Source organism: Agelaius tricolor, unplaced genomic scaffold (genome assembly GCF_023055355.1).
Source record: "Agelaius tricolor isolate 1412-34295 unplaced genomic scaffold, bAgeTri1.0.p SCAF_35, whole genome shotgun sequence".
NCBI classification, from domain to species: Eukaryota; Metazoa; Chordata; class Aves; order Passeriformes; family Icteridae; genus Agelaius; species Agelaius tricolor.
The window spans coordinates 3,414,152-3,436,045 of record NW_027269295.1 but is presented as its reverse complement, the minus strand read 5'-3'; the positions used below and the strand labels follow the sequence as shown (position 1 = coordinate 3,436,045).

General features: G+C 44.7%; 2 protein-coding genes across 2 annotated transcripts; both read right to left on the bottom strand.

Moving 5' to 3' along the window:
• Nucleotides 1–250: 250 nt before the first annotated feature.
• On the bottom strand, nt 251–7,540 carry CD7 (CD7 molecule). Its single transcript, XM_071452598.1, has 6 exons — nt 7,448–7,540; nt 7,079–7,082; nt 5,984–6,310; nt 4,162–4,503; nt 2,266–2,372; nt 251–1,242 (listed from the first exon to the last, which is right to left on the bottom strand). Exons 1-6 carry the CDS (start codon nt 7,538–7,540, stop codon nt 1,132–1,134), a joined length of 984 nt encoding a protein of 327 aa, XP_071308699.1. The 3' UTR covers nt 251–1,131.
• Nucleotides 7,541–10,503: 2,963 nt separating this feature from the next.
• LOC139602635 (uncharacterized) lies at nt 10,504–21,225 on the bottom strand. Its single transcript, XM_071452620.1, has 6 exons — nt 21,130–21,225; nt 16,912–17,065; nt 15,285–15,596; nt 13,832–13,975; nt 12,957–13,079; nt 10,504–11,853 (listed from the first exon to the last, which is right to left on the bottom strand). The coding sequence occupies exons 2-6, from the start codon at nt 16,973–16,975 to the stop codon at nt 11,801–11,803; spliced, it is 696 nt and encodes a 231-aa protein (XP_071308721.1). The 5' UTR covers nt 16,976–17,065; nt 21,130–21,225; the 3' UTR covers nt 10,504–11,800.
• Between the last annotated feature and the right edge of the window lie 669 nt (nt 21,226–21,894).

Genomic DNA, 21,894 nt, shown 5'->3' with positions numbered 1-21,894 from the left:
CACAGCAGCCTTTGCCCAGTGCATTGCCAGAGGAGCAGCTTCTGCTGCCCTGCATGGCCAGAGGGAGCCCAGGCCCATCTGCAGCAGCCCTGGAGCTGCAGAGGAAAACTCCCCCCTTGTGCAGGATCCCTGCTCCAGCAGAGCCACAGCTGGCACTGCAGGAGGGCTGAGCCCCCATGGGATGGGGCTGTGCCACCCCTGACACACAGGGGACAGGGCATGGTCTGACTCTGGCAGGGGTTTGGTTTCTTCTTTTTGTATTATTGCATTTGTATTTTTTTTAAATTTCCTAATAAAGACTTGTTATTCCTACTCCCATGTCTTTTCCTGAGAGCCCCTTAATTTCAAAATTATAATAAATCAGAGGGAGGGGGTTTACATTTTCCATTTCAAGGGAGGCTCCTGCCTTCTTTAGCAGACACCTGTCTGTTCAAACCAAGACACCCAAGATGCCACCAGGACCCGAGTTTAGTCACTTTGCTCCTCAGCTATTTTAATAGTATCAACACTCAGCCACATCAAGACCCTATCAGTCACACGAGTGGCTCTGACAGAGGCAGTAAACTAAAATTTAGACTTGATTGTGTTTTTGTGGGACCATCACGACCTTGGAGCAGGTGAGCCCACATGGATCCAGCATTTCACCCTGCCACGTTCCTCAAGTTTCTGTAAAATAGATTTCCCTGCTGTACCTCTTGAGTGGTTTTAGCTGCCTGAGCTCTTGGGCAAGGATCCATGAGAGAACTGGAATCCATGCCTGTGTGGATCCATGGCAAATTATTGATCAGACCTGTGTGGTCTTCCTGAGACTGAGCAAAGCCCAGAACCAGACCTCCCCATCCACCCCAGAATGGGTTATTTAGCAAAGGAATGAGCCCATATGTTGCATTTAGCCCCAAAATGCTGCCTTTTCACACTGAACTGCATACATGTGTCCAGGGCACCTGCATTTTGCTTGATTTTCTGTACATTACAAAAAAAAACACATTAAAAAAAGTTGACACAACCTAGGAAATGAGGTTTTTCCCTCCACTGAAGGAGGTAGGTGATAGTGTGATAGTGATTTCAGTTCAGGAGGTTAAAGCAGCCCTCAGAGCTGCCTGTGAGGGGATGGTCCCAGCTGGCAGAAGTTTATTCACCTCTGGAATAGGTGTTGGTTCTGACCAGGGTGCTCCGTCTGGAGTTGTAGGACATGTCTTCATATACCTCATTGTGCTTTTTCTTCTGGAAATATTTCTTCACCTGCCAAACAAAGAAAACAGCCATTCAAACCAGAGCCTGGAAAGACCCCAACCAAGGAGTAATTTTCCATCTTAGGAGTCCACCTGCATCATCTGTTGGAGGAGGAAAACATACTTTTAAAATTCCTCTCATGATCCAGTGAGGTCTTAGAGGACCACGTGGAAATTATCAGCCCATTTATTTTACTTTCTTTTATGAGTCTGATGCAATTTCATGGAAAGTTCCTTCAAGAGTTGGATGTAACTGTAGCTTTGACATAAATAATGAATGACAATAATAATAAATAAGGCTCATTCTTAGGCTGTTACTGGTAACACAGGACATGAGGTCCCACTGGGCTTTGACAGAATGATGTTACACTACCGGTTTTTAGCAGTGCTGGATCCACATTTGAAAGGATGAGACAGGAGCCTGTGAATCATGCACTTAATTTTCAATAATATTTATGCATCAGAAGGATCTATCAAAGACAATTTCTGGGCACTTTCTGCGGTATATTTATAGAAATAATCCCAGTGAACAAAAAAAATGTAATAATGTTTTTTTTTTTCTGGACAGGGGCCATTTTTTTCTCCCAGCACAACTTTCAGACATCAGGGTATTTTATGAGTTTTTGTTGCCCTTGTGTCCCCCTCCAAGTTACATCTCTTACAAGCTTGCTATGTACAGCTCCAGTCCCAATTCACAAAAATCTTTAAAAAAAGCAAGGAAAGCAGAACAGTGAGGGGCCTTGTTCAGGGATACACACACAACACATGGCTGTGTCAACCACACAGCTCACTTGAGGTTTGTTATCAAAGGACAATAAATGTCTCATTTACAAAGGCTTACAGAAGCATAAGACCCTGTGTTAGCTGCCAAGAATTTACAGCTGGAAGATATTAATTGAGGGCAAATAGGAGAGCAATAGGCAGTCACAGTTCCTTAGGTTTATCAGATGTTTGCTTGACTCAGCACTATTTCAAAAGAATATCACTTTGTCCCACCAGACTGCCCCAGTTTTGCTGTGGTGACTGTACTTACATCAACACGGTACAAGGTGCAGCACACCAGGGCACAGAACAGCACAGCCACCACCATGAGAAGGGCATACAAATCCCAGGAGCTCTTCTCACATGCCTGCTCCACTTCTGCATTTAAAATCACAGCAGCATGGTTATAAATACAAAAATAACGAATTTTGTCGGATTAAGTTCTTTCCTGACCCAGTTTTAAAGTTTTAAAAATTTTTATTCCATTTTCAGTCTCACGTGAAGGGTGAGACAATACAGATGTTTTAATTCACGCCATCACAATCAGAAGCAAACCATTTCTTAATTACAATACATTATAAGTATTTCTATCAGCTTTTGCCACACCATGCTGTATATGCCTAAAAGCCAAATCATCTAAAATTACCCCTCATGAGTCCTACTCCAATGCATCTTTCATAGTTCTATTCCTCCAAAGTATCCAGTCTTTTGCAAGGTCATCCTTTGAAAGTTGTTTCTAGTTCCATTTCTCTCCTAGCAATGTCTGTCCTATTCCATGGCATGTCCAAGTCAGCATTTATCTCAAGGTTTGCATGCAGATGCACACTGTGTGAACCTTCTGTCAGGTTTTGAGGATTTTCTACAAATCTATTTCCCACGGAATTTTACTTTTATTCTGAAAAATATAATTTTACAGTTTAGCCAAAAATTCAGATATTGATAGCTACAGAGCCAGGTTTCTGATGCCATTAGTATTCACAGTGACATTCCCTGGGCTCCTCCAGAGGCTGGGGGTGGCTGCAGGTGGGTCAGCAAGGAGCACTCCACAAAGGCGCCTCCCACACCACTGGCAGGACCACACACTCCTAATGGGAGCAAAAAATTATTTCCTGCAGTGTTGCTGCAACCCTGAGGGCTCTGAATTATCCAAGAGCCAGGCTGGTGAGAGGTGCAGACAGAAGCAGGAGAATGTTCATGTTCATGCTGTGGTATAAAATGCACTGAGCAGAATAATGCTGGTGGAAAGGGTTTCAACTCTCTAAAACCTCAATTAATCCATATATGAATAACACACTAATTAATAATCACACCCCTGCTTTGTTGGGCTACTGTCATTTCCCCCACCTCACTTTATTGAGTCGTTGCCCCAGCTGTGGGTGGTGGCACAGAACAGGATCACAGGTACTTTTGCAGACTGCAGGAAAATCCTTTGCAACTCTTAGGGCCTTTGTAAACCTTATTTTAGAAAAGCCTCAGCAAATCCCAATGCACAGGGTTAAATTTTTGTAAGACCAAAATCAAGCACTTGCTTGCTGGTTCTGACTTCAGTTTAGCAAACGAGTACAGCACAATCCTGCAGGAAAATAAAAAACTCAACCTTGGAGCATAGAAAAATGAAACCCCCACTTGGAACACAGCAAAATCAAAACCCCTCTTTGCACCACACGCTCACAGAGTGCTCAGTGTTTAACAAAGGTATGTGAGAACATCTCTGCTGTGGTCTGTGGTGCTTGAAGCAAAAGCCTAAGGACTTGTTTTGTGCTCCCCAGTGTGATTTTTTTTTTTTTTTTAACACAAGACTTGCTAGAGGGAATGGTTTCTAAAAGCCATTTATGTCATGATAAGGTCAAAGAATTGGTGCTGAAAGTATTTAATCATACCCTAAAAGTGACAGATTGCACACAGTGAAGGGTTTGTCACCTTGTTTTGGCCTTTTTTTCTTTTTCTAAGCTTCAGGATCATGGCAAGGTCTGAATTCCCCTCTGGTTGTACAAGGCAGGTGGAAACACAGCGTCCGTTTCTGTGTCTGAGCTCAACAGGACACAAAGGAGCCTGAGCCCACTCTCCAAACTTTCCTAGGTTTGCCTGTCCTGACTAAAATTCCAAACGCTTTCTGTCCACAGCCCAACAACAGATATTTATGATTAAACAAGCAAAAAGGTGGTACCTTTAACCAGCACCATAGTGCCACTTGCAAAGAGCAGAGGGGACCCCTTCACCTCCTGGGCACAGATGTAGTTATCACTGTCCTTTTCCTGCAGCTTGTGTAGAATCAACACAATTCTATTTCCTTCCCTCGAATACTCCAAGCGATTCCCAAAGGCAGGAGAAACCTCTGACCCGTTGGGACTTGACACAGACAGAACTGTGCCAGGCTGCACGTGAGTCCTGAGCAGGTGGAACTTATCATCTGCACGTGAGCTTTTCAACACACAGGTGATGTTGACAGACTGGCCTCGCCCAGGGTTGGCATGGAGTGGTGACTGCTCCAGAGACCTTCTGGATTTTGCTAAAAACAGAGAGATCAGTGGTTATCAAGTGCTTAACACAGTGCATTTTAACTGGGGAGCAAGGGGACAGAGCAGGCAGAAAGAACAGACCATGGAAATGTAGATAAAATGAAGTTTTAAACGTGCTTTACACAGGCTTTAAGAGGGACATATTTTAGTATAGCCTGGCTCAGGATCTGAAAGCAGGACTGACCAACAGGTTTAGCTGTTTGTACAGGGTCTGCACTACCTAAAAAATTATAAATACTGATCTCCTCTAAGGGAACACAGCCTGACCAGCACGTCCTGGAGCCATGCATCATTGCCTGCTTTCTCAAGCAGAGAAAGATCTGGGGGCTGTTGGTCTGGATCAAATCACACAGTGTGTGTCCCATCAATGTGAAAATGGTCTGTGAGAATGGAATGGTCATTAATGACTCACTGTCCAGCTGGAAGACATTCCACTGAGTTCTTCTGAGGACAGGACTTGTTCCTTTTAATATTATCATTGAAGTGGATAAGGGAGTGAGGATAGAATTTATCAGGTTTGTAAAGGGAAGGCTGTAAGCATTTTAGAGAAGAGGATCAGAATCAAACAGAGATATAAAGCAACTTAATAAAATAATTTGGAGAGACAATACATAATAAGCAAGATGTGATTCATTAGAGAAAACACAGCCAAGAAGTTTGAAAGGAAAAGCCCAAGGGAGGAGATGATAATCCTTAATGGATATAAATGACTACTGCTGATCAGCAATCAATTAGATCTCACATGCCTGGGGGACAGGAAAGGAAGAAAACCCTGTAAGCTTTGGGAAAGATGTCTCAGGTTAGAAGGTCTCATTGGAAGGACAGGTACATGGAGGAATAAACTGCCAAAGAATAGTGTGGACTCAACCCTCTTCTAATGAAAAAATAAATAAATAATAAAGACAGAAAAATTGTTCCCCCAACCAGAAACACCTGCCAAAAGAAACACTTCTTCCCATTCAGCAACTCCTCACTAACAAGAGGAAAAACCCTTTACTCACTCATGCTCAACTTGCGTAAGACCAGCCTCCCGATTATTACCAATTTGTCATTTAAGACGAATTAGTAAAAACAAAAGAGATTTGCAAAAACAACTGCTACCAAAAAAACCCCTGTTTGCTCTGCTAGATGTTTAAAAAGGTTTGACGGGTTGTTTTAGAAAGAGCTGTGGGACCTCACGGTTTCCAAACTGCTGCAGCAACCTGTGACTCGTGAAAATCTGTAGCTGGAATTAATGAGTCACAAATTAATCTTCTAAAATGGTTTGGGTTTTTTTGGTACCATACTATCTCATGTGTTTTCTTCATTGTTTCAGGGAGCAAACCCACACATTCCTTCAAATCTCTACCTGAGCAGACACGGAGGAGGTTCTATCAGACTCAACCTCCCATTATGTCTCCTTCCAATCTTTGATTTAAAATACAGATCTGTATTTACTAATTCTTGACATAAAAGGTGGAATTGCAATACCTTTGACCAGTACTATGATTGTCTTCCTATGTATCTCCTTGATTCTTAACGTCTCTATGCATTTGTAGATTTCAGAATCAGATTCCTGTAACCTGTGCAGGGTTATCCTGAGGTTCTCCCCTTCCTTTGAAGACTCAACACGATTAGCAAAGGCAGGATTGATCTGTGGAGAATTGTCCTTGGGACAATATATCATATTGACATTCTGTCTGACAACTCTCAAGTACATTCCCAATTGATATTCTGAACGATTCATTGGGCAAGTTATGCTGATGGAGTCTCCTTCCCAAGCACTGATAACGTCTGTGGACTGTTCTTTTCCTCCACCTAAAAATAAGAAATGCAATTGAAATTGTAATATCAGAACTCCTCTTGATCTGATCATATCAAAGTACTTTTCAAAACCAGCTCCACCAACAGAACTGCTCTGTGAGACTGCACCTCAGTCTCCCTGTGTCATTTCTTGGCTGCTCTGGCACCTGTAGTGCCTTTCATGCCCAGTGACCTGAGCAGCTCAGCACCTTCCCAAGCTTCAAAGGCCTTGGCAAAGAAGGGGCTGCTGTCACTCACACAGAAAATGTAGTTCTCTCTTTAGATTCCCTGGATAATCCTATTAGTTCTCAAAATACAAGCTTCACTAAGATTACCCTGATAATTAGTTTCAGATCTGAATCAGGAATTTAAAGGTAAGAAAAAGAGGCAGAGAATAGAAGAAAATACACTTGTCTTTTTAAAGAGGCTTTTAATAACATCAGGGAACTGGATAATACAGATTCTCAGATTCAATACAGGAAGAGGGCTAGAGAAGGTGTAAATCCAATCGATTTAAGAAACAAAGGCAAATGTAGAATGAAATCCTTGGAGTTCTCCAGTGACCCCAATATCCAAAGAAACCGAAGGGGGAGTATTTGTGCAATGAATAGAAAGGAATAGAGAGATCAAATGGGAAACGCCTGAAAGAAGCTACATCAGAAGCAAGGGAAGAAAAATTAGAGTGTTGCATATCTAAGGCAAAAATAGTTTAGAAAAGGTTGGGAAAAAAGGAAAGAAAAGACTGAAATGTAAGAAATGTAAGAGCACTGATGTTGTACATACCGTCCTGGGCAGGGAAGCACGGGAGAAGCAGGAGAAAGAGGGATGCATTTGGGAGAAACAACATCCACAGCATTTTCAAAGGTCTTTTTAGTTGCTCCCTCAGTCTGAACAATGAGTTCAAGTCCTGAGTAAAGAGTCCCAAGAGCCCCGGGTTGGGCTGTTGTCTGCCAGTTACTTGAGCTGCCTACTGAAAGAAGTCAGCAGAGTTTTGCTTTTGTGTCACAATGGTTGTAAGGGAAAAAACATTTCTCTGGGAGGTGCACCTTGGGTTCCTTCACACTTAAACCACACCCTGTTTTTCTGCTGCTGAGCAACCCCCAGCCACCAGGGCACGAGTAAGGAGTTGTCTGTGGGGAGCACCTACCTCACCTCTGAAGACAACTGAGAAAAGGGAGGCTCAAATTTGCTCTTCACAGTGCCAAAATCGGGCAGTTGTCTCCCGTCCCAGAAATGCAGAACCATCTGAAACATCAGTTCAGTTTGTCAGGACTCTCACAGGTTTAGATTGGTGGCTGTGGATGCAAAAGTCTTGGCTTTGTAAGGAGAAAGGAGATGAGAAATGCTCCATTACTTCAGGAAAACCCTCAATTATTATACAAGCCCTACTCACAAACCAGCAGATCTGATCTGCATAGTGACAATGTGAATAATTGCCAAGCAGGAGGAGCTGTGGAGATCTTCAGCAAACACCAGCACTCACATCCAGCTTCCCCTCAGGGCAGACCTGACCCACAAACCAGCTCACCAGCAGGAGAAAGAGGATTTGACAGGAAATTTGTAGGACCTAACAAGGTCTTTTGATCTTGTTGCTAGAAGGATCTATTCGAGGAAACATCATTACCTGGAACTTTCAGGCTTTTTCTTCTCCCTTAACTTCATTGCAAAGCCAAGATAATAAACAATTTCAATCTTTACCAGGACAACAAAGCCTTTTCCACCTAACAAAGTACTCTCTCAAAGTGAGAATTAAACTTGCAACTCGGCCAATTATATTCTTAACCAGTAAAAGGAGCAACGTTTTCTAAGAGAAGAGATTGGCTTTAAAACAGGAGCACTTAAAAAAGACAGTGTGAGACCCTCACCTGTTGGTTGGGACCAAGGAAGCCTTCCTGGCTCTTTCTTTCCTTCTCCCAGTGCCTGTGGAGCCTTTCCAGCCCCAGCTCATCCCTCCCCTCTTCTAGAGCCCTGACCAGGAGATAAGAAAGTACCTTGGATCCTGGAGAAAAAGCAGGATACTAGCTCCTCCCTTCTTTAAAAGGTAACTAGATGTATTATTGCCTAATTACCTGTAATTGCATCTAAGGTAATTGGGCAATTTTTACTTTCACTTTTAGAGTGAAGGTCAGCAGTGTCACTGAACATTGACACCAGGCAAGTCTGTGCTGATGTGTGGTACAGTGCAGTAGAGAAAACAGGCAAAAAGCCAAACACACTCCCCAGAACTCCTCAGGAACCTGCTGAGAAATGCCTGGGCAGTCACCCTGTCCCTCTGGGTACTGCAGCAGGGCTGTGAGTGACTGGATTTGAGATCTGCTCCCCTGCCTGGCCATGCAAGGGCTCCCAGGTGTGCTGTAAGCTCAGGGTCTGTAAGCACAGTGTACAGATGAGGGCAAGATCTGCTGCTTTCTTCTCTCTCTTTTGGGTGGGGTTTTTTGGGGTGGTATAGGGTAAAGCAAAAGATCAAAGTAGGTTTTAACTCTCAGCAAATGCAACACATGGTTACAACAGGGAAGCGATCTGGAGAGTGCCTGACCCTCCTCTTTCCCCTCTTCCCTACTACCCCAGAGATCTCCACCGATCCAGAAGAGCTTTGCCTTGACTTGGCCCCTGCCTTTGACACACAGAACAAGCTTTTTTATTTGTTGTCAGCCTGTGCAAGCTGTCCTCCAGGCAGTGACAAGCAGCAGTCCCAGCCCTGCCCCAGAGTGCAGCTGGATTTGTGAGCAGCAATGCTTCCTCCCAGCCCACAGCTCACCCTTTCACCATGCTGCTCTCTTCCACCCTGGCTCTCAGCACAGCCTTTTTAGCAGGGATTTCACAGGGAGATTCTGTTCCAAACAATCCTGTGCCAGTCACAGCCAGCTGGGGCTTCTGCAGATTCACAGGGACTGAAAGCCCCCTGTGGGAGCAGAAATCTCACTGCTGCTGCTGAGCCCACCCTTCCCTGCCATCTGAAACAGCCTGGGGTTCCTCCTGGAAAATCACCTTGCTGTTAGACAAGAAAAACATATCTACAGGGCAGTCTTCTGTCTTATGTCAGTCAGGTCACAAAGAAACCCAAGTCCAGTGCATGATGTCATCTCTGAGTGCATGGCACTAGATATCCTCTGACATGCAGATAAAGGGGAAAATACCCGTGCCACTCCCCATCCCAGCAGGCACAGAGGGCTGTGGCAGTGACAGGAGTCACACAACCCCAGCCCAAGGTACCTCAGCACACAGCACCCTGGGCAGGAATTACAGCCCTTTGCCCCTGGCAATCCACACCAGCCCTTTTTCTCTGGGGCAACATCTGCTGGTCCTGCTTCTTCACTGCAAGTGGCCCCAAAGGAAGTCTCAAAGTGGTTTCAAAGAACAGCCAGAAAGTGGGGAAAGGAACCCACAAACCCCCTGTTTGTGAGCTGAACCTCTACTTTTGCAGGACAAGGAGGGAGCCCTGTGCATGCACTGTTGCACTCCCATCGCAGGGATCTCCTCATGCAGACTGGAAGTGCCTGTGCTGATGCTGGCAGAGCTTTCTGCAGCTTTGCTGCTCTGAGCAAGAGCAGTCCCTTGGCATCTCTGAGGAACTCAGCAGGAACCCTTGGAGTTACTAGACAAGAATCCAAGTATTTCATGGAAACAGTGATAGGTATTTACTAGCTCCACATCTTTGCCAAATGAACCACTGAGAAAAAGAGTTGCCCAGCAATTAAATGCTCATTTTCTGAAGCATTGAGCAAGTTATGCTGATGGAGTTTCCCTCCCAAGCACTGATAGATGTTCTCTTAATTATTCACTTGCTTCACCTAAAAATAAGAATTGCAATTGAAATTGTAGTATCAGAGTTCCTCTTGGTCTGATCATATCAAGGGTTTCAAAACCAACTCCTCCACCCACAGAACTGCTCTGTGAGACTGCACCTCAGTGTCCCTGTGCAGGACATGTCATTTCTTGGCTGCTCTGGCACCTGTAGTGCCTTTCATGCCCAGTAACCTGAGCAGCTCAGCACCTTCCCAAGCTTCAAAGGCCTTGGCAGGAGTGGTTTCTGTCACCCAGAAAATGTAGTTCTCTCTGTAGATTCCCAGGAAAGTCCTATTAGTTCTCAAAATACAAGCTGCAGTAAACTGAGCCTGATAACTGGAGCTGGTGTCAGATCTAAATCAGGAATGCAAAGGTAAGAAAAAGTGGCAGAGAATAGAAGAAAATACACTTTTTTTTTTTAAGAAGCATTTAATAACATCAAGGAAAATACAGATTCTCTGAAAGATGACTGCAGAAGGTGTAAATCCAGTCTATATTGAGAAACAAAGGTATACAAATGTATAATTAGACCCTTAGAGCTCTCCAATGACCCCAATAACCAAAGATACTGAACGAGAAGCATTTGTACAATGAATAGCAATGAACAGAGGGATCAAATGGGAATCACCTGTTCCAAGTGTTGGTGATCTCTTAAAACATCACCAGCAAGGGGATCAGTAAAATCCAGATCTGATATTAAGCACCAGCACAACAGAGTTTGTTGGCAAGGTTCTCTCTCCTACTGACTGGATGGTTAAAACACATTGAGGAAAAAACCAGCAACAAACAAAACTGAGTCAATCAAAGCAGAAATGAACCAAGAACTGTGTGTGTGCTTGTGTTTAGCTGTGTGGCAAAAGGACAGTGATTCAGCAAACATTCACATTGCTTTAGGGATTTGCTTTTCCACTTGGGCTGCCAATGATTTTTGCTCATTAGTCCTGATAGTAAATTAGATCCAATGCAAAAGCTGAGGATTTATTCAAATCAGGTGGGAATGGGGAATGATTTGAGGATACCAAATACCCAAAGTGATTCCTGAGGAGCTGTACTCATCTCACACTGTCTAAACTTGCCTAATTTGTCAGGAAGACTGATACCAGAGTTCTGCCCAGCCTGGGGGACCTCTGTGACCCAGTGCCATTCCTGAGGGAGCTGGACACAGCCTGCACAGGAGCAAACACTCAGACATGTCCTCAGCCTGCAGGTGGGGGCAACATCAAAAATCTCTTCCAAACCCTTTCAGTTCAACCTACCAGCCAGCTTGTGGTGCAAAAGGCCTTGGTGAATGCAGGGATGACCTGAGAATTCAAACAACAGAGACACCTGGGTGCTGCTGTGGCATTACCAAGTGACAGCCATGCAGAGGGCATGGGAAGCATTTCAGAGCTGTTCCCACTTTGTCACAGAGAGAATTCAGCTGGTTTCAGTGCTGCTGAGTCAGCCACACACCCTGGGGTGCCTGCTGTCTGCAGCCAATGCAAGGAGAGGATGGAGGCTCCTGGTGCTGCCTGTGCTGCTCAAAAGGAGCTGGAGAAGAGTCACAGTGCTTGGGGAAGGTGTGGATGTGGTGAAGGTACCTTTGTGAAAACAGGACTATTTGGGATTACAAGGGCAGCAGTTCCAGGAAAACCAGTCTGTGTTTAAATGGTTGCTGTACATCGTGGGAGAGGAGGAGGATGCTGCTGGCAGAGAAGTTTTCTCCCTTGTAGATGGTTATCAAGAACGTGTGAGCCTTTCTGTATCAGAAGCCTCTCCGTCTTGCCTAGAAGCTGCAGAATTGAAAAAAAAAATAAAAAATATGTGTGGCCACCAAAGAAACTGGTAGATTCCAGTTAGAATTATAAACAAAATGCCTGAATTTGTGAAGTCCTCCAGGCACCTCCCCACTCCCATCTGCTTCTGAGCCACCCCTTTCTCCACCAAGGGGGCACCTTCAAGGCTCTGCTGTGACCCTGCCCTGGTGCTGTGACCCATCAACTTCTGCCTTAGAGGGGCTCTAGGACAGACCTGAGTCATCACTGGACATTGGACCTCAGGGCAGTCATTACTGGTAAATTTTTTACCCCTCACACCAATATATCCATTAATCTATTGATGTAACAACAGCGAGACTGGTTTTGTGCTGCCTTGGCTGGGCTGTGCAAGCACTTGTGCAACTCCTCCTGAAACAAATTCAGACTTGGAAATTGATTCCTTTGGCTCTCAAAGAAAGAAACAACCAGCACCAGGGGATGCACTAGTTCAGTAACTGAGAGGAGGCTCAGCCTCAGGCATACACAAGGTGCCAAAAACCCTGGAGCCAGGTGGACACAGGATGGAGGGGGAAAGCCATTATGGCAGGTTCAAGAAGTGTCCACAGAGCTCATCCCATCTCTCCTTTCATATTGGAGATCCAAACTTCCCTCTTGGATTAATTTAGGGAATTATTTGTTCTTAAATTCCAGCTGGCTCTGGAGTGGGCAGGGCTGGGAGAGGGACCCACTCTCCTGAAGGCCCTGTCAGCCCATGCCCAGATGTCCTGGCTGGGACACATCCCTGCCAGGGAAGCTGCACAGCAATGCTGCAGACTGGGGCTGCTCCAAGGAGGGAAGGCTGAGCCCTGTGATTACTTGGCCCTGCCAGTGCTTCCCCCTTGTTTCAGGAGGAAGCAGTGAGGAAATTCCTTCTGTGCTCATTTTTCTCAACAAAGCCACTGGATGGGCACTGTCACGGCAGCCATGGGAGGAGAGTTCATCCCAGCTGTCAGCCCAGTGAGCATCATTAAGAACTGCAGGAACAACACAATGGAGATGACATCCAGGAGGAAAACCCTTTATGCTTTTCCCACTTCCAGGTGTGGGAGCCACAGGCAACACAATTTGTCAGACTGTACCTTGGCGACGCCGCAGCCGCAAGAAGTAAAACATGGTGCCCCATCCTGTGCAAACCCCAACAAACAGGAATGCCAGCAAGATGCCAAGGCTGCTCTTTTTGCTGGTGAGAAATTCAGGATTACCTGCAGAGCAGAAGAAAACAGAGCATCCAAGTGAAGCAAGCAGGAGTGCTAAGCCATGAGCTGCCTCGTAAGCACCACACAAAGGAACTGGCCCCATCTGATAAAGAGAGAAGGAACTGATGAATGAGAGATCAAAGAGCCTCTGGCTCATCATGTTTTACAGAAGGTACCTGGCATAATGCTCACTTTATCAACATTCAAAGCAAATTCTTGTCACCCCACCACAACAGATACTTTCGAACATCAATCTTATATGAAATAACCAACAAGAAATGGTGAGACCTATCCTTGATGAAGTGTTCAAATAAGGAAATCCACTTTGACTGGTTTTTAAAAACATTTTTGTCCATGACCTAAGGAAGATGACATAGGTTTCTACCATGAAAGAAATTTGAATATATAAATGTCACCTGTAGTTGACAAATATCCTCATTTAGCACTTACAGATAAGGTCAATCCTTGGGAACTTGTTGCACACCCATCATGTACCTGCTTCCCTCAGCACCCCTGTGTCTGTCACTATGTAATTACAGGAACTTGAGCTTGTGGACATCTCTGTCCAGGACTGGCCATGTCCATTTGCCAAGGCAAAGTCTCTGAGACTGGCTGGCTGCAGCACGTGTGGATTCAAATTACCAATGTACAGGACATCTCCCTGCCCATGTAAATTCTGTTCACATCAAGCTGTCTGGACAAGCCCCTCTCAAAGCAAAAGGCAAACACAAGAAGAGATTAATCTAGAATTCCCTCACCAGGAATGGCAACTGGCAGTGCAGTGTGTTTTGGACCTGACTTTTGAACGTGGCACTTCAGGTCAGGGTTGTGTCGCCAGGGATCTGCCTCTGCTTCACAGCAAACAGTCTTGTCCTCAGTATTGATGTTACCTCCTCCATTTTCTGAGAAAGATGAAAGGTAAAAAAAGTTTTGATTATAAATATGGATCATGTAGAAGATCTTCAGTGAAGGGCTAAAGATGTTGAAGAGGTTAATAGATTTAAAAAGTGGATCATGTTGCACAAAATGTTGGAGATTGCTATGATTGCTACGAGCTGGAGATGTTTCATTCCCTAGCGGTCTAAATCAACCATTGTCATTAGAATTCCTTCTCACCAAAGCTGAGGATTTGTTCTGGGAATCAAATTTGAAATATTTGAAGAAGGTAGGACGTTTTCACAGGCCGTTAAGAATAACAAAACATCTGTAAAAATCTTATCATTACCTTTATGCAATAAAAATCTACTAAAAATTTTGCAGCTGCCTTTTACCCAGAGGAACCAAAGAAGAGGAACAAGCAAGTAGATTGTTGTAAATCTCTAGTAGTAGCTGAGTAAATCTCTAAGATCCTGGAGTGCATCTCCGACAAACCCTGCACCCCACTGTGCCATTGTAGAGCTTATTCTTCTTCAAAGAGAATCTGGAAAACTCCCTCCTGCCTTCACCTACACATCCACTCCTTCCCCTCTTAGGGGATACAGGCATCCCTGTCTACAGCAATTTCCAGATTTCACTGTGAATGTTGCAGTGTCACCAAAGTTTAACATTGTAGCGACAGCACACAGATAGTTTGCAGTGGTGAGCATAATTACAAGAGAGAAATGGCTTATAGTGGCCAGAAATTAAATACAGGAGGAATGATTCGGTTCAATAAAAGCCTATTAGATTAGGCTGAATAAAAGCCCTGCAACCTGAGCCACCATGAAGTTTTGCCCTCGTGGAGCCATTTGCTTCATGTACTGACAGGTGTTTGAATTCCTGATTTTGGCAGTTTTGTGAGGAAGCTGGAAAGATGCTCCTGGGTGTTTATTGAATTGGACAGAAGAACAGCACAGAGTAGCTCTTGAGGCTGGAGCTGGCTCTGGGTGTGTTCTGGCTGAAGCAGGTGGGATTCACACATTGCAATGTGGCACAGAATTTCACCATGGGAATTGCTGTTGCCAAAAAAAACCTAAAATAAAAACGTATCTTTATAAATCACAGTAACATGTTTATCTGAATCTCTCCTAGTGTTGTTTAAAGCAGCGTTTGACCTGAAAGAGCTGAATTTACTTTTGTGAATTACTTTATGACTTTTTCTCACAGAAGAAACCAAATAATTCCAGTTTAGTCATTCATAAGCCTTGCTGTCTGCCCACATAGAGAACAGTTCAGTTTCCTCCCAGAAATATGTTTTCCATCAGTTAATAACCAGGTTCCCAACAAGCATACCTCCAGAATTCAGGATGCCACACCACAATTTTGGTGGCTCAGTTTCGTCCGAGATGCCATAAACTTCTTCAGGACAGAAATTTGCTTGCTCAAAGCAAACAGTGATGTGTGATTCATTGGTCACCAACTCAACTGTTACACCTGGAATAATGTTTTTCTTGTTTTGTATTTCAGCGATTCCTGTAAAATCGCTTTTAAAATCGATTCTCTCATCCTTGCATTTGCAGCTTTCACAGTCCTTACAGCGGTAGACTGTCATAGTTGTGCTGCCTCGTGTCCACCTAGCAGGGCCAGAAGTGGACACGGCAACACCTAAATCAGAAAAAAACAAAGGAAAGAAATTTCCATCAGTTTTCTCCCTGGATGTTTACTGTTAGAGAACAAGATGGGTCTTGGTGGACAAGCTTAGTCATGGCTTTGGAAACATTGTCTGCCAGTGGGCAAATTTTGTACAGTACTGGAGCCAGTTCCCAGGATAACTTTTGGGGTAGAAACACGATGGAATTCCCTCACTACTTCCATTGTTTTTTTAACTGGGAAGCTGGCAGCTTGGGAGGTGAGTTGAAAGATGTTTCTCTTGCTGAGCTCCTCTGTTCCTGTCCTCTTTCCTTCCCAAACTCCTTGGCACAATCCCACCAGGTGTCCCTCCAACACACTGCCAGATCCCAGGACCACTGAAGCTCGGAGCTGAGCTGCCACACTGCCCACCCTGGGTGCAGTGTCCCAGGTTTCCTCCCTCAGACCCTCCCAGGAAAGAGTCAGTCCTTTGGGAAAGGACTCACCTCATCTGACATCAGACAGACCCAAACAGTCACCCCTCCCAAAAGAGGAGACTGGGACATTTCGGGGTCTTTCGGTTGCTGTGACCCCGGGAATGTTAAAAGTCTCTTTTCCCAGCCTGGCGCTTGAAGAATGAGTCGGAGCTCTTCAGTTTTTGGTCTCAAGGTTGTTTATTGTTTCTTATCTATAAAAAATTTTCTCCTGTCCTGCCCAGGTCCATCCAGCAGGACAGTTCCAGGCACACTGCCTGTCCCCAGGTTGGTGTTATGTCTTTATACTAAAAACTACATGTGCAATATTTACAATTACTTTCCAATGCCTATCACCTATGTTAGACAGTGAGCTTCTACTCTAAACCAGTCCAAAAGTGCCAACATCACAGCAGAAGATGGAGGCCAAGAAGAAGAAGGAGAAAGGCTGGACACACCCAGATCCCTCCATCTTGCCTCCTGAGCCCCCATTCCAGAAACCCCAAAATCTACTTCTCCACCCCGTGATAATTTCACTAGTACTCTACTTAAACTGTTGTGGCTTGCTGATCTCCATATAAGGTTGGTAATTTGCTCCATGGGTCATAATCAAACCCCCAGGTGTTTTGGGCTCTGTGCCAGGGTCTCTGAGCCCCCTGGCAGGGGTTCTGGCTGTTCTGGACAGCCAGAGGGATGTGCTGGGTTCCCACAGGGACAGGTCAAACACATCAACCTTCACCTCCTTAATTTCTCTTCTCACCTTAGAGGTTTTGTGGTCTTGGGTTTAACTGGGCACAGCTGAATTTATCCTAACAGTTCAGAGGTTTTGAGCTATGGAAGAGCAGGGAAAAGCACTGAGGTCAAACACAGAGACTCACTTGGATGGGGAGCAGCAAGAGCCAGGAGCAGGAAACCCAAGTGCAGGAGGTGGGGAGAGTCCATGGGGCTGCCCGGGGGCGTTGGCTCCAGCAGGGCTGGAGCTCTCCCAGATCCTCCACAGCGCCAGGGCAGGCTCCTCCCTCAGTCTTCTCCCTGTGGGGAATTAAAGGCAGTGCTTAGCACCCAGTGTCTCTGCTCTCTTTGTCCAGACAAAAAGATAACCAGACCAAATGTCAGACAGCAACTTCCAGCCCAGGTCACGGGATGGGGGCAAGGCAGAGGAACCCTCACAATGCTCACACAGCTGCTACTGCACTCCACAAGGGCCAAACTCACAGCCCTTCCCACCTCTGTACATCCACAGCAGCAGGAGACACGAGGTCCTTCTGCAGGGAGAGGGAAATCCCTCCTGAGCCTGCTGGGCAGGAGGCTCCGCGTCCACGTCCTCCTCCAGGCGGTGACCCTGCACACACCCCTCAGCAGCAGCAGTAAATGACAGCTTGATTTGCTGCCAGATTTTCCAAAGTTGAGTTTCCAAGCTCCAAAGTTTGCTCAAGTTGTCCAAAACCCACCAGATAACTAAGGAAGATGGATTATGCTGACTGAATGTTTCACTTGGCCTAAGATGAAATATTTATCGTCAAATCGAATTATATTTTTGATTTAGGAGATCTGATGGGAAATATCTGTTCAAGTCAAATGAACAAACAAACAGTAACTTGGTATTTCTTTTCAAAACATCCTTGGATTTAGTGAGAAGCTAGTTTTCATTTAAATAACACAACTTTGTGATGTATGTTTTAGCAAAATACTCACCAAATAAGAAAAAATATATAGAAAATTCACCTAACTTTCCTCACCAGACTAGCTCTGGGAAACATAAAGTGCTTTGTTCCTGGGAGCTTTTCATCTAAAGCTTTCTTTAAAACAACTTTTTTTGTTGCCACAACCTGAGAAGAACTGTGAGGAAATTTCCAAATTAGTTATACATTAATTCTTAATTATACATTCAACAGAAGTTAATACATGCTCATTTCTTATGGTCTGTGCTGATCTAGATCTGCTGAGAATTCTACCCCATTTCCCAGAAACAGGTGAGCCAGGAGCAACACAACCCAAGGATATGTCCTTCAGCTTCCTGCAGGTGCTGACCCCGTCCTTGGGACCAGCTGCAAAATCTCCTGTGGAATAAAACCTGGGACACCTCAGGCTCTCACCTCAGCCCTGAGCAGGATGCAAACCCAGGGAATGCTGGCCAGAGCTGGGCCCCTGGCACTGCACCCTCCAAGGAGTCATCCATCCTCTTCCACCACCACCTTTGCATTTCATGCACAGAGCTCCTGCTCACCTGGACAGTCCTGCAAGGATTTCCTCTGGCCCCACCAAGTATTAACAACAATCTCTTCTCTTACATAAAAAATTCATACATAAAAAATTCATCTTCCTCTTCCCATCCATAAAAAATTCATCCTTTTTAATTTTTTTTCTCATCATTCATATTTCACACATTCCTTTATCCCATTTCCTGCTTTGCAAAGCGCAGTTAACAATGCCTGGCCCTCCTTCCCTGCAGATGAGCAGAGTTCCAAGGGATTGACATCAATCTTGGAATCACAGAATCATGGGTTTGGAAAAGACCCTCGAGCCCAGCACTGCCAAATCCATCACTTAGATCATGTCCCTAAGTGCCACCTCTTCCTGTCTGTTCAATGCCTCCAGAGGATTTATACCCCAGGGCATGTTTGTTGCCCAGAACAGCTGCAGCACATCTGGCAGAGTTATTTGCCAAGAGGTTAAGATTTGGGTTTTCCCCAGTAGTTTTCAGTGTGAGGTCTGTATCTTGTATCCTCATTTATTTGGTCCTCTCTCTATTTGTGTCTTGCCCCTCTCCTCATTCTGGTCAAGGACATGTCCCTTCCTCTTCTCTCTGGTGACATTCCCTCCTTCTCCCCCTCTTCTCTTCAGTTCCAACAGCCAAAACACCATCCACCAAATCTCTGTTTGCCCCAACTGATCTGTCTTAAAATCTGGGGACTCTCCAGCTGTCTTGGCCAACTCCTGCCAGCAGTTTTAAGCTTACTTGAATAAAACACTCAAATCTAAAGTGAAACACATCCTGTGGACAGTACAAAATATTTTCCATCCAGTTTTTCTTTGCCTGTTTCCCTTTCTTTTTCAAAACAATACAAACTTTCACTTATCAGAGCCTCTGAGGTTTTCTACAGAGCTGTAGCAAAGTAAAGCCTGACCCTAAAAGCAGAACAGGAGCAAGCAGTAGGTGAGTGAAGGAACAAACAGGAAGAGCTGGATTTCATTCAGCAAACACCAGCCACTCACACCCAGCCTCCCCCCAGGGCAGACCTGACCCAGCTGAGATCACCAGCAGGAGAAAGAGGATTTGACAGGAAATCTGAAGAGCCCTAACAAGGTCCTTTGGTTTTGTTTTTGAAAGGATCTATTTGAGGGAACAGCATTACCTGAAACTCTCAGGATTTTCCTTCTCCTCATAGCATCATAACAAACACAAGGCAATAAATAACTCCAGTGTTTGCCAAGAGAAGGATGAAATTCAGTCTCCAATGCAATAACATCACTTTCAGCAGAGCAAAAGTTCTCTCTCAACGTTAAAATCTGATGACCTGGAACACTCTGAGCCATGTTTCCTCCCACTCCAGCACAAATTAGACCAGGTCACTGCCTCTCCAGTGTGTCCTCAGGCTTTCTGCCTCTGGCACAGTTCAGTGGGGACCCCCAAAGTGACCAAAGCAGAATCCCCACAACATCCCCAGGAGCCAGCAGAGCAGAGCTGCTGCCCCAGGGTGCACATGCTGACATCCCCTCTCCAAACAGCCATTAAGCACCTTCATGGGCACACAAAATCCAGTGCTGTTCTCCAGCTGTAAACGCTGCATTCCCTCTTCCAGCCACATCCCCTGGGCTCTACAGCTTTAGGAGCAATTTAGTCTATGGGTTTTATGCTCAGAACCAGCTTGGTGGAACAAGACAGCATGATTTCTAAAATATTTATGTGGCACCCTAAGGGTCCTGTGGGGAAGGCTTAAGTTGCAGTCAGCTTGGAGAAAACAGTACTATTAAAGGAAGTAAGGAGCAACAGAATAAAACTCAAGGAACTTCAGAAGATCCTACACATTTTATTCTCTACTCTAAGTTGTTTCCCAGAAAAGGAGAAGTGTTTACATAAGAGAATTTTGGTATCACTTTCCTTATCACATTTCCCTCACCAGTCTGTCATATCCACTATCAACAAGCCTTTGCAATAAAGACAAAGAAACAAGACAATACAAAATCATGTGAGGAGATAAAGCAGCTCTTTCCTGAGTGAGTGTATGATTGTAGTTTGTAACCACAGCTCCAACAAGCCATTGCAGACAGAGCAACCAGCAGGACATTGTGGTTGAGCTGAGAAATCTCAGAAAATATTAAGTGTAAAGCACACTTTGGCTTTCCTCTGCCTGCTCTGAAAAAAATTTTCCACAGCATTATAAAACATTGGTAACTTTTTTTTTTTACTGCCTGCAGTACATTAAGTAGAATGAAGTGTTTCACTGGTTTAACTTCTCCTATTTTAAAACCACTAATGCTTTGTATTTTGGTTCTGTCTTGTTTCATTCTGAATTCAGAGCTGCCAGGATGGATTGTTCATTAGTCAGGCTGGTGGTGGACATGCACAGTCAGCTCCTTGAAAAGAAGAGCTTCAGGGATTTCTCCTGCAGCCCTTCTGACAAATTCTCCCTTATTTGCAAACATGACAGGATGGAACTTTTGGAAGAGAAGATATTAGCAAGACATGCTAAGGAGCTATGAGGAAAAAAAAGAAGGTTAATGGACATGGGAAAAACTATTCAGAAATTACATGAATGGGAAAATGTTGTTAATATTTCTGAGGTCACTCACACTTTTATATAAATGCACCAAGAGGAAGCTGTTGGGTTTCTGCTTTCCCACAATCAGTGTGAGTTCACACAGAGCTCTCTGGAAGTTGCCAATCTGGGTTACAGGTGTGGTATTATTTAGTCAAAAAGATCACCAGCAACACATGTTCTTCCCTATGCAGAAAATGTGCAGCACACTGAGAATTTCCCTCCTGCCACAGACATTTCAGTGCCTGTTTCTGAATGTCTACTTCAAAACAAGAAAGCAAGAATTTGTAAGAGAATAGGGTGGAAGACAGGACCCTCTAAAGGAGAAGACAGTACCTCAGAAGATGTTTGTGTCCAAGGGAGCCTTCATGCTCTTCCCCTCTCCCAGTGCCTGTGCAGCCTTTCCAGATCTCAATTCATTCAGCTCCTTTTCCAGAGGAAAGCAGAAGTCAACAGGATCCCAAGAAAAAGCCACTCTCCTGGCTCCTCCCATCTTTAAATGCAGCTCACGTTGCAATAAACTGCATTTTCACTTTCGGTTCCGAAATGCAGTTAGCAGAATCACAGAGCAATGCAAACCAGGTAAGTCCACAGTGCTGTGAGTGCAGGAATTGATGGAACTTCTAGGAATTGCTGGAATGTGCAGGAACGGGTGGAATTTTCAGGAATTGCTATATCTGCAGGAAATTAGCTGAATCTAATAATACCAATGCTTTCTCTCCAGGCCACAGTTCACTCTTTCATGACACTCCCCTTGCACTTTGTCCCTATTTTTATCTCATGATGTACCACCCAGAAAGTCCAAACAAGGAGTTTTTGCTTGTAAATTTTATTCCTCAGAAAAGGAGAGTTTCTGCAAGGATTCACGTGCTTGGTTTGTGCTGAGCACTGCAGCACCCGTGCCCTTGTAGTGGAAGATGTGGAGGCTCACCCTTAGGGAAACTCAGTTTCAGGGTTTTATTTAGCAGACATCATACAGAACTGATCAGCCTTCCATTTAATCACTGTGCTGCACACCCACACTGCCCCTCCAGTGAATTTGGGCTTTGCTCTCACAGTTCCAGCTCAGGGCAGCAGGTGTGTGTTAAAAAAATGCTCCAA

Coding starts and splice junctions, on each gene's coding strand:
- CD7 (XM_071452598.1), bottom strand. CDS start 7,540: ATGGTTCTGCATTTCTGGGACGGGAGACAACTGCCCGATTTTGGCACT. Junction 4,504..5,983: donor AATCATAGTACTGGTCAAAG/GTATTGCAATTC, acceptor CTCTGTTTTTAG/CAAAATCCAGAAGGTCTCTG. Junction 1,243..2,265: donor GCACCTTGTACCGTGTTGAT/GTAAGTACAGTC, acceptor TTTGTTTGGCAG/GTGAAGAAATATTTCCAGAA.
- LOC139602635 (XM_071452620.1), bottom strand. CDS start 16,975: ATGGACTCTCCCCACCTCCTGCACTTGGGTTTCCTGCTCCTGGCTCTT. Junction 13,976..15,284: donor TGGCATCCTGAATTCTGGAG/GTATGCTTGTTG, acceptor CATCTTTCTCAG/AAAATGGAGGAGGTAACATC. Junction 13,080..13,831: donor ACTGCCAGTTGCCATTCCTG/GTGAGGGAATTC, acceptor TCTGCTCTGCAG/GTAATCCTGAATTTCTCACC.